The 9,838-nt window shown below is 59.2% G+C and overlaps 1 protein-coding gene across 1 annotated transcript in view; it reads right to left on the bottom strand.

The window, feature by feature from the left end:
• Positions 1–1,743: 1,743 nt before the first annotated feature.
• The window catches only part of COL2A1 (collagen type II alpha 1 chain), a 30,683-nt gene continuing 22,588 nt past the window's right edge, over positions 1,744–9,838 (bottom strand). The window contains exons 38-54 of the mRNA XM_045868507.1: positions 9,559–9,612; positions 9,162–9,269; positions 8,499–8,552; positions 8,028–8,081; positions 7,175–7,336; positions 6,871–6,978; positions 6,517–6,624; positions 6,143–6,196; positions 5,859–5,966; positions 5,596–5,649; positions 5,331–5,438; positions 5,027–5,080; positions 4,569–4,676; positions 3,921–4,209; positions 3,276–3,463; positions 2,829–3,071; positions 1,744–2,330 (exon numbers count right to left, since the gene is read on the bottom strand). Coding sequence (XP_045724463.1) covers positions 2,184–2,330; positions 2,829–3,071; positions 3,276–3,463; positions 3,921–4,209; positions 4,569–4,676; positions 5,027–5,080; positions 5,331–5,438; positions 5,596–5,649; positions 5,859–5,966; positions 6,143–6,196; positions 6,517–6,624; positions 6,871–6,978; positions 7,175–7,336; positions 8,028–8,081; positions 8,499–8,552; positions 9,162–9,269; positions 9,559–9,612 — 2,001 coding nt within the window. The 3' untranslated portion in view covers positions 1,744–2,183. The remainder of the gene's footprint in view (positions 2,331–2,828; positions 3,072–3,275; positions 3,464–3,920; positions 4,210–4,568; positions 4,677–5,026; positions 5,081–5,330; positions 5,439–5,595; positions 5,650–5,858; positions 5,967–6,142; positions 6,197–6,516; positions 6,625–6,870; positions 6,979–7,174; positions 7,337–8,027; positions 8,082–8,498; positions 8,553–9,161; positions 9,270–9,558; positions 9,613–9,838) is intronic.

Raw genomic sequence — 9,838 nt, 5'->3', positions numbered from 1 at the left:
AATACATCATTAGTTTTTGATGTGGTGATCCACGATCCATTGTTTTTGTATAACACCCAGTGCTCCATGCAGTACGTGCCCTCCTTAATACCCGTCACCGGGCTAACCAATCCCCCCTCCCTCCCCTCTAAAACCCTGTTTGTTTCTCAGAGTCCATAGTCTCTCATGGTTCATCTCTCCCTCCAATTCCCCGCCCCCATTTTTCCCTTCCTTCTCCTAATGTCCTCCATGTTATTCCTTATGTTCCACAAATAAGTGAAACCATATGATAATTGACTTTCTCTGCTTGACTTATTTCACTTAGTATAATCTCCTCCAGTCCCATCCATGTTGATGTAAAAGTTGGATATTCATCCTTTCTGATGGCTGAGTAATATTCCATTGTATATATGGACCACATCTTCTTTATCCAGTCATCTGTCGATGGACATCTCGGCTCTTCCCACAGTTTGGCTATTGCAGACATTGCTGTGAGATAGCTTTTCTAGTTAGGTATTTTTACTTATGTTTTCATCTTACTCTTTTAGTTTGTCATGAATTAGCCCTGATAATTTTTTTTTAAAGATTTTATTTATTTGACAGAGAGAGAATGAGAGAGAGAGAACACATGAGAGGGGATAGGGTCAGAGGACGAAGCAGACTCCCCGCCGAGCAGGGAGCCCGATGCGGGACTCAATCCGGGGACTCCGGGATCATGACCTGAGCCGAAGGCAGTCACTTAACCAACTGAGCCACCCAGGCGCCCCCTGATAAGATAATTTATTGAACAGTTTACACTATAAGTTGAATATTAATACAAACAAGTCCAACAAAAATGTCTTAGGTATTTCTATTTTTGTTGTTTCTTTACTAGGAAAGCCATCTACCTTCCTCTGGAGGAAGGGGGATGCAGCGACGGGAGACAGGGGCAGAGAAAGGGATGGCCCTCTGGTTTATTAGCAGTGCCAGGTATCTCTTGAAATGTGTTTTATAAATTAGTACCATTGTTGATTTTGACTGGTTTTGTGTCTCCTGCCCACTTCACACATCATCACCACCATGCGCTCTGGTGGGGAAGGTGACCGTTTCCTTGTTGTGCCACACAGGAGTCATTGGAAAGCAAGGGACCCCTGATGGTAGGGAGAAATGGAAGGCTATCCATTCATAAGGCTGGTGTTGAGAGGAAGCTTTAAGTGCAGGCCCAGGAAGTAGAGAAGGGAGGGCCAGAAGAGGGGGCAGGAAAATGGAATAAGGGGTAGGGACAAGCATGTAACATTTCCACCTCTCCTTGACCTAAAAATCTTAGAGAAGGACACAGACGAATAGATCACCAAGACTGGCCGATTGTGTGCCCTTATCACAGGTCCCTGTGGACTTGCTCCCCGCCCCACCTTCCCCACCCTCCCTCAGGAGCATCTCTGAGCTCCCCTGTCCAGGAAGAGATGGCCCACACACTGTCCCATCCCCATGCCCTAGAGTTGTGTTTTGTGTTACTCAAGAACAAGGCCATGCCTATATTTTCTGCCCCCCTTCCCCAATCTTGGCCTCTGGTCCCAGTTCCCTCCTTGGTTCCATGCAGTGCGAAGGTTACAAAAGGAGGCAAGTATGTGTTTGTGTGAGGTCGCTAAACCAGGCAGCGTGACTCTAGTGTCCTCCCTCCTGGGTGGAAAGTCAATAGGCGAAGGCCTTAAGGTGGCCATCTGGTCATGCCTACAGAACCAAAGACTAAGGGAAAATCAAGAACAAAAAGCACAGGTCAGTATGTACTTTCCAATAATTTTTTTGTTTTTAATATCAACTGATGTTTTAAAAAATACAGAGGTGTTTGACACAGAATAGCACCATTGTGTAGAACACACACAGTTCCTGCGCCCAGCACCTGAAGGGGACTCTTCTGGCCTGGGCTGGGGACAGTCACTCAGGGGGCGTTTGACTCACACCAGTTAGTTTCCTGCCTCTGCCTCGACCCACAGGTCTTACAGGAAGACAATAAATAAATAGAACACCGAGATTTTATTTTGCAGTCTGCCCAGTTCAGGTCTCTTCAAAAGAGAGGGGAGAAAAGTCCACACTGTGAGCGGGTGGGATGAATGGACATCAGGTCAGGTCAGCCCTTCAGTGCAGAGCTCTAGAGTGACTGGGACTGGAAAGTACTTGGGTCCTCTGGGTTGGCAATGGATTGTGTTGTTTGTGGGTTCAGGTTTTTACAAGAAGCAGACAGGCCCTATGTCCACACCGAATTCCTGCTCGGGCCCTCCTATGTCCATGGGCGCAATGTCAATGATGGGGAGGCGCGAGGTCTTCTGTGACCGGTACTCGATCAGAGTCTTGCCCCACTTACCGGTGTGTTTCTAGGGGAGAAAGAGAGGAGACGCCGTCCAGCGCCAGCCGCCCAGGACCCCAAAGCCGAGCCTCATAGAGCACAAAGTACAAAACGTGCTCAGGGGCTCCCCCGACCTCTCCTTGGCTTGCCAGAGCCCTCTCCACCTCAACTCCTGGCCTTGCCAGCAAAGGCCCCCTCCACGCTGCCCTCCCCTCCTGGCTCCCTCCCCCACAGCGAGCCTCTCTTCGCTCCAGCCTGGGGGCCAGCCCCCACACTCGACATGGATACACTCCTCCAAGGGTAACTGGACGTGCTGGGTAGGGCTTCTTTCCCCTGAGCCAAGGGAGGGAAGAAGACAGAACAGCACCCCTCCCTCACCTGTCACTCTGCCTGTCTTCTCTACCTAACCCCTCCCGCTCACACCTCTGAGGATCCATCCCTTTAGACCTGACACCAGCTGTGGGCCCGCCCTCGGCCTCAGGCAGCTCATCTCTCCGGAGGCTCCCATCCCCATGCCCTGACTCACCGTGCAGCCATCCTTCAGGACAGTGTATGTGAACCGGCTGTTGCCCTCAGCCCGGATCTCCACGTCATTGGAGCCTTGGATGAGCAGGGCCTTCTTGAGGTTGCCGGCTGCTTCGTCCAGGTAGGCAATGCTGTCCTTGCAGTGGTAGGTGATATTCTGGGAGCCCTCGGTGGACAGCAGGCGTAGGAAGGTCATCTGGACGTTGGCCGTGTTGGGAGCTAGGTTGTCATCACCGTAGCTGAACTGTTCAGGCAGAGAGCAGTGGGGTGAGGCCCAGGGGCAGCATCCAGCGGGATCATGGTTCAAACTACAGTCCCTCCCCTTTCCTTCCTCTTCAGCCCCAAGGAAAACGGGTGAGAGTATGGGTGGGGTGCCATCAACTCGGAGGGAGAAAGAAGAGAAAGGCTTCAAGATGGCGTCTCTGGCCTAGGGCAGCCAGGTACTCACGTGGAAGCCACCATTGATGGTTTCCCCAAACCAGATATGTTTCTTGTCCTTGCTCTTGCTGCTCCACCAGTTCTTCTTGGGAACGTTCGCTGGGTTGGGGTAGACGCAGGTCTCGCCAGTCTCCATGTTGCAGAAAACCTTCATGGCGTCCAAGGTGCAGCCCTGGTTGGGGTCAATCCAGTAGTCTCCTGCAGGGGGAGGAGGCGACAGCCCATCGGGGCTCAGACAGGCAGACACAACTGCCTGGGAGAGACAGAAAGGCTGAGGGGGACGCAAGGGGCAGAGGCATAGGTGGTGAGGGCCACGTGTGGCCAAAGGGAGGGGAGACGCAAGGACCCAGGAGCAAGGAGACCCAGGCGGGAAAGTCCAGTGCTAAACACGGGTGCAAGCCAAAGGGCAGGAGCAGGGCCTGCCTGGTGGACGGAGCTCTCCCCTGACGTCACGTCTGCCACGTGGCCATGGCACGACAGGAACCAGGGTTGGGCTTTCTCTGCTTTGAGATGGAGGAGTGGCCATCTGCCAGAACCTTCCAGGCCCAGCTCTGCCCTGTGCTAAGCAATGCCTCCTCCCTTGTTCTGCAGGGGCCCTGTCCAGTGGGCTGACTTCCTGCTCTCTGGGGCCAGGGGTCCTGCCTGGCAGGCTCACCGCTCTTCCATTCAGGGTGGCAGAGTTTCAGGTCCCGGCAAGTGCGAGCAGGGTTCTTGCGTGAGCCCTCGGGGCTGCGGAGGCTCTCGATCTGGTTGTTGAGGGACTTGAGGGTGGCGTCCACCTCGGCATCATGCTGTCTCAGGTCGCTGGCTGCCTGGTCAGCCCGCATGTACTGCAGGGGGTCGGGGCCCTTCTCTCTCTGACCGAGGCCAGCAAAAGCAGACATGTCGATGCCAGGGCCAGGGGGACCTGGAGGGCCAGGGGGTCCAGGGTTTCCAGGAGGGCCCTGCATCAGGAAACACAGCAATCAGCCGGGAATTGTGGGGATAGGCCCCTCCTGGGTACCTCTCCACCTGCTAGAATACACTAGAGTGTCTTCTTCCAGTCCCATGGGTGGGGAGGGGTGCAGCAGGCCAAAGACCAAGAAAATCCTAGCACCTTCCCTACTTCTGCATCAGCCCCTCTCTTCTGTGTCCCAATACCAAGCATGGGCCCTTTGAACCTCCTGGGAAGACCCAGGATAAAGGATGCCATCATCATTAGCTGCAGGCTGATGCCCTGAAAGAGGCCCTTGGCCCCAGAGCACACGAGCCTCCCGGATGCTGGGGACAGGCCAGACCGCAGGGAAGGAGTCAGGACACTTACCGCAGGGCCAGTTTCGCCTGAACGTCCACGGGGACCAGGGGGTCCAATGGGGCCAGGGATTCCGTTAGCACCATCTTTGCCGGAGGGACCAACAGGGCCAGGAGGACCCTGCGGACCAGGAGAGAAGAGCCATCACGGAAGGGGCGGTCGGGAGTGGCCGCTCAGGGGACCGTCCTGACATGAAGCCCCGCAGCTTCATGCTTCTCTGTCACAGAGCCCAGCCCGGTCTCTGTCTCGCGGCTCTCCTACCATCCTAAGCTCCTCCTTGTCAAATCCATTCCCAGGGGGCCCCTCTGACAGCCGGGGGCTGTTGTCATATTCACCCAGCCTGTGGACTCAGGTGTTTTTCTGGTCCCGGTCACCCCGAGCCAGTCCTACCTCTGCTGCCGGGTGAGGCCCCCTGAGCCTGAGGCTTCCCTCCCCGCTCCCCAAGGAAGGGCTTACTCCAGCTCACTTACTCTAGGGCCAGAAGGACCAGCAGGACCAGAAGCACCTTGGTCTCCAGAAGGACCCTGTGCAAAAGGAAGAGGCGAAGGTCAGAGGTCAGCACAGACAGGGCCCCATCTTCCAGGGTGGGAGGCCTTCTTGAATATACATATGACATGTCCTACTCCCATTCCCTTCCCACTTCCTCAGGGTCGGAGGGAGGAGTCCTGAAAATTTCCTAGGAGGATCCCAAGTTGACTTAGCAGCCTGGGACACCCGAGCGGGCTCTGAGCAACGGGAGGCCCTGGGGAGCCATGCATAGACGGCAACACTCACAGGAGGGCCAGGCAGACCCTGCAGACCGGTGAAGCCACGGTGTCCCTTCAGTCCCCTCTCGCCAGCTTCCCCAGCTTCTCCTTTGTCACCCCGGGGGCCTTGAGGGCCCTGGGAACAAGACAGACACAGGCCAGGTCAGGTTGGCCAGGGCGAGAGCACGCTGCTGGCCTCACCTGAGCCACGGAGTCCCGGGATCCACAGGGTCCCCACTGGCCTCCACACCTGCCCCTGTTGGGAACCCCACAGAGGACACGCAGATACTCACTGGGATTCCCCGGGCTCCTGCCGGTCCTGCGGGACCCATGGGGCCTTGTGCGCCCTGTGAGGGGGAGTGTGGGGACAGAGTCAGAGCAGAGCCAGGACAGGGAGGGCCCTCCTCTGCATCTGTCCCAGGCTGGGCACCGAGGTTGCTGCTCCCACAGCCCAGAGACCGCCAGGGCCCGGGGACCAGGCCGACGGTGGGTGAGCTCCCAGCTCACTTGGCCACCCTCCTCCACTCCCAGCTTTTACTGAATTAAGGATACTCACAGCTTCTCCTCGGTCTCCCTGCTTTCCAGTCGGGCCAGCGGGGCCGGGAGAGCCAGGGGCCCCGGGGGCTCCAGGGGCGCCCACGGCACCAGTCTCACCACGATCACCCTGTCAGGAGAGAGGACTCAGGCTTAGAGAGGAATGTTCCAGAAGAGACCTGGAGAAAATGTCCTTCCCAACTGAGACAAGAACTCTGACCCCAACCTGCCACCCCAGGCTGAGCTGTTAGGCCCAACAGAATGTCCTCCCTGTCCCACTGCACACAGAGACACCCTGATATTCACCTTGACTCCAGCCGCACCATCTCTGCCAGGGGGGCCGTCAGCACCAGGGCTTCCCTGGGCAAGGGGAGACAAGATGCCATGAGAGCTGCCCCTGCCCGTCTCCCACACTGATCGTCCACCCTGCCCTCAGGAGCCCCAGGCTTGCGCCCTTCCGTCCAGCTGCAGCTCCGGAAGCTCCCCAAGCTTCCTTCTACCTTCCTCCCCGTGACCGGTTCTGAGTCTCCGCGCCCTCCCTCCCCCATCACAACCTTCCCATCCCAGCCGGCCACTTGGGCCTATCAGCCCGTCCTGCCATCCCCTCCTCCGGGGCGCCAGGACTGGGCCGGTCCGCCTCGCCCTGGTAAGGACCACCCACCACGGGTCCCGCTGCTCACCTCTCGTCCAGGTTCGCCAGCAGGACCGGTCAGGCCAGGAGGACCCACGGGGCCGGGAGGACCTCGGTCTCCAGATGCACCAGGAGCTCCCTGCTTGCCGGGCTCACCCTGGAAAGACAGCGACAGGGACAATGAGTGTGCATGCCTAAGAATCCCAGCCCCAGACCTGCTGAGCCTTTCCAGAGAAAGGGCTGACAGAGGGAGAGTTCGGAGGGTGCGGAGTGCGTGGAAGCCTCAGAGAGCGGCGGTGTTTCTGCGGAGGCCAGGCCACCGCACCAAGAGCATGGCATGCAGAGCCCTGGCCTGAGCCAGACTGGGCCCGGCTCCCCAGAGGAAGGGGCGTCCTTCACTCACCGATGGGCCCGGCAAGCCAGGAAATCCTCTCTCACCACGCTGCCCAGGTAGACCGACGATGCCCCTCTGACCAGCCAGACCTTGGGGACCTGGGGGACCATCGGGGCCCTAAGAGAAGGGAGGCAGGGGTGAGAGCGTGAGCTCAGAGCTCGAAAGGCCCAGCCAGCCACACCCAGCCTGGCGGCCGCTCACTCACTAACCCCAACCCTCTCCCCACCCCAATAGCATCCCCTCCCGAGCAGCCCCTTCACCGTGGGCTCTGTGAGCTCTGAAGACCCCTGGCCCAGGGCCGTGATGGACTTACAGAGGGTCCGTCCTCTCCAGGCTCCCCCTTCTCGCCGGGGGGTCCGGCAGGACCTTGGAGACCGGGGTCACCGGCACGGCCAGGGGGGCCACTGTCTCCTCGAGCACCTTTGGGACCATCTTTTCCAGAAGGACCAGGGGGCCCCGGGGGCCCAGGGTTTCCCTAGAAGAGCAAATGCAAGAAATGAGAATTCCTCTCACCCTGCTCCATCCACGCTGCCAAAGCCGTTGTGGCCCCAGGGACCGGGGCTCCGTCCACAGGAAGGACAGCCTGACCGCCCCCCTCCCCCCCGGTGCACCTCTTCCATCCTCTCTCTCCCCTGGGGGAGCTGTGAGCAGCCAGCCCTGCCTTCTCCAGCCCTGCATTTGCCTTTTCTGATCTACTTCTTCTCCTGCCGGCTTCCTCTTGGCTCCATCCTACTGTTCTCGAGGAACCGCTCAAACCTGGCCCCTCTGACCCTCTGCACTCGGGGGCGGTCAGCTGGGTGACTTTCCACCACCTCTCCTCCCTCCACGGCAAACTCCCGAGGGGCGAGATGCAGAATTTGTACAGGCCGGGAACACAGGACGTGCTCAAGAAACGGGGCAAGGCAATTGTGCCCGCCTGTCCGGCCCCCTGAGCGTTCAAGCCCAAGCCAGCAGGGAGGGTTGCGCTTGGCCAACAAGAGGGCCACAGCCCCTGCTCCCAGCTGTTTGAAAGGAGAACAGGTCCCCGTGATCAGTTAACTACTACTCGTCCCAGGAGGGGGATCGGGTCCGAAGGGATGGGAGCCAGCCTGTTGGAGGTTCCAGACCAGCCGTCCGTGCCTCTCTTGCCAGGAGGGCGGGAGGAACCAGCCCGGGATGTCACTTACATTGGAGCCTGGGGGTCCGACGCGGCCAGCAGCTCCAGGGAATCCAGTGGCTCCCTGTGTGAGGGGAAGAGCGGCCGTGAGTCCCTCAGGGGGCCCGAGAATCCGAGGGGGGCGGGGGTCTCCGAGGCCAGTGCCGAAAGGGGCAAGGAGAGCTAGCGAGGGGGGGAAGGGCCCATGGGGTCTGGCCCTCGGTCAGGAAGCTATAGCTTCCCTGCCTCCAGCTCCGGCAGGGGGCTGTCCCCAGCCAGAGACGTCCCAGGACCACAGCACGCCAGCAGCGAGAGCCCCTCCCCCAGTGGCTGTGGGCTGGGCTTAGGCTGGGAAAGAAGGAGGCGAGTCGATCCCAGAACACCAGCGCGGGAGCCTCTGGCCAGGCCTTCTTTGTGAGCTGAGGCCAGAGTGGAGGCACAAGAAGCTGCCGCCCCCACAGTACCCTCCACCCCACCTGGTAGGAAAGGGGACCTCACTCACCGGGGGGCCTTGAGCACCTCGGGCTCCTTTAGGACCAGTCACACCAGTAGGACCCTGGGAAGGAAGGAGGGAGGGACACAGCGAGGCCCGGTCACCCAGAGGAGGGCTATGGGCTTCTGGGCATAGGGCCTGTTTGACACCCACCCCCAACAATGGACTCCCGAGAGCTAGGTTTTCAAAGATGTAACCTTCTTGGCACTAAAATCCCAGCCTGGAGAAGCCGTCACAGAGGGGCCTGTGCCACCCCTGCCACGAGAGACTCACATTCTAGGAGACCTCAGGGAGGAAAGGCCCATCGGGCATCTGCAGAGCTGGGCCAATGTCTCCCCAGTCCCCCCCTAGGAGCCTGGCTGCTCTGTCCCAGGCTCTCTGTCCTCAGCCTGCACCCTGTGTCTGCTGGCCCCACACCCCAGCCCCAAGACAATGAAAGTCAATTTAGCTACTTTAGAACCTCTGTCCCTGAGGAGAGCTTCCTCCCCACGGCCTCTTCTTTCTGCGGCTGGGGCGGAGTCTGCCAGGCCGAGAGGCTGAAACTCGGCGGAGGTGGGGGGCGCTACACACCACAGGCCTGCTGGCCATTCTCTACCTGTCCACACCCCTCCCCTGGCACCCAGCCATCCCTGCCCATGGGAACAGTTCCTGGGGGAGCTCACTGCTACTCACCTGAGGCCCAGGAGCTCCAGAGGGGCCCTGAGGACCTGGGGCACCAGCATCACCTTTCTGGCCAGCCTCTCCTTGCTCACCCTTGGCACCTGGCTGGCCATCAGCACCCTGTCCCAGGGAGGAGGAGGCGGAGGAATGAGAGTCAAGCCAAATACTCCAGGTTCTTCCAAAAGGGCCAGAGGCTCTGGGTGGGTGGGTGGGTGAGCGAGTGTTTGTCCACCCTGGCCTGAAGGCTGCTCTAAGATGGGTCTGTGAGGTCAGTGTGGAGGTGCAAGGGGAGAAGGAAGAGGCCACTCCCGTCTTTAAATTCTGTCCCTCCCACCCCCAAAGGCTGCGAGGTGCCGCCAGGTTTCGAGCTGGCCTGAGTGGAGGGCTGGGAAGGAGGGTAGACACTCACGGGAGGCCCTGCAAATCCAGCGGGCCCAGGGGGTCCAGTCTCTCCGCGTTCACCCTGTGAGAGAAGAGGCCCAGGAGAGGTAAGGCCCCACGGCCGTCTGCTTCTGTCCCCTCCGGTAAGCCAGAGCCCTCTGGTCCCACCCTTGCCCAGCCTCCCCAGAGGGAGGACCCCCAAAAGTAGCCTCCGGGAAGCCCTGTCCTAAAGACAAGGGACCCAAGTCAGAAAGCCTCTCTTGCTTAGAGGATCTAGCAACCTGAAGGCCCTCCACCTTGACCACACC

The sequence above is a fragment of the Mirounga angustirostris genome, unplaced genomic scaffold (assembly GCF_029215605.1).
Source record: "Mirounga angustirostris isolate CCGP_5_RB_7025 unplaced genomic scaffold, mMirAng1.0.hap1 SCAF_5, whole genome shotgun sequence".
Taxonomy (NCBI): domain Eukaryota; kingdom Metazoa; phylum Chordata; class Mammalia; order Carnivora; family Phocidae; genus Mirounga; species Mirounga angustirostris.
This window is presented reverse-complemented; position numbering and strand designations above follow the sequence as displayed.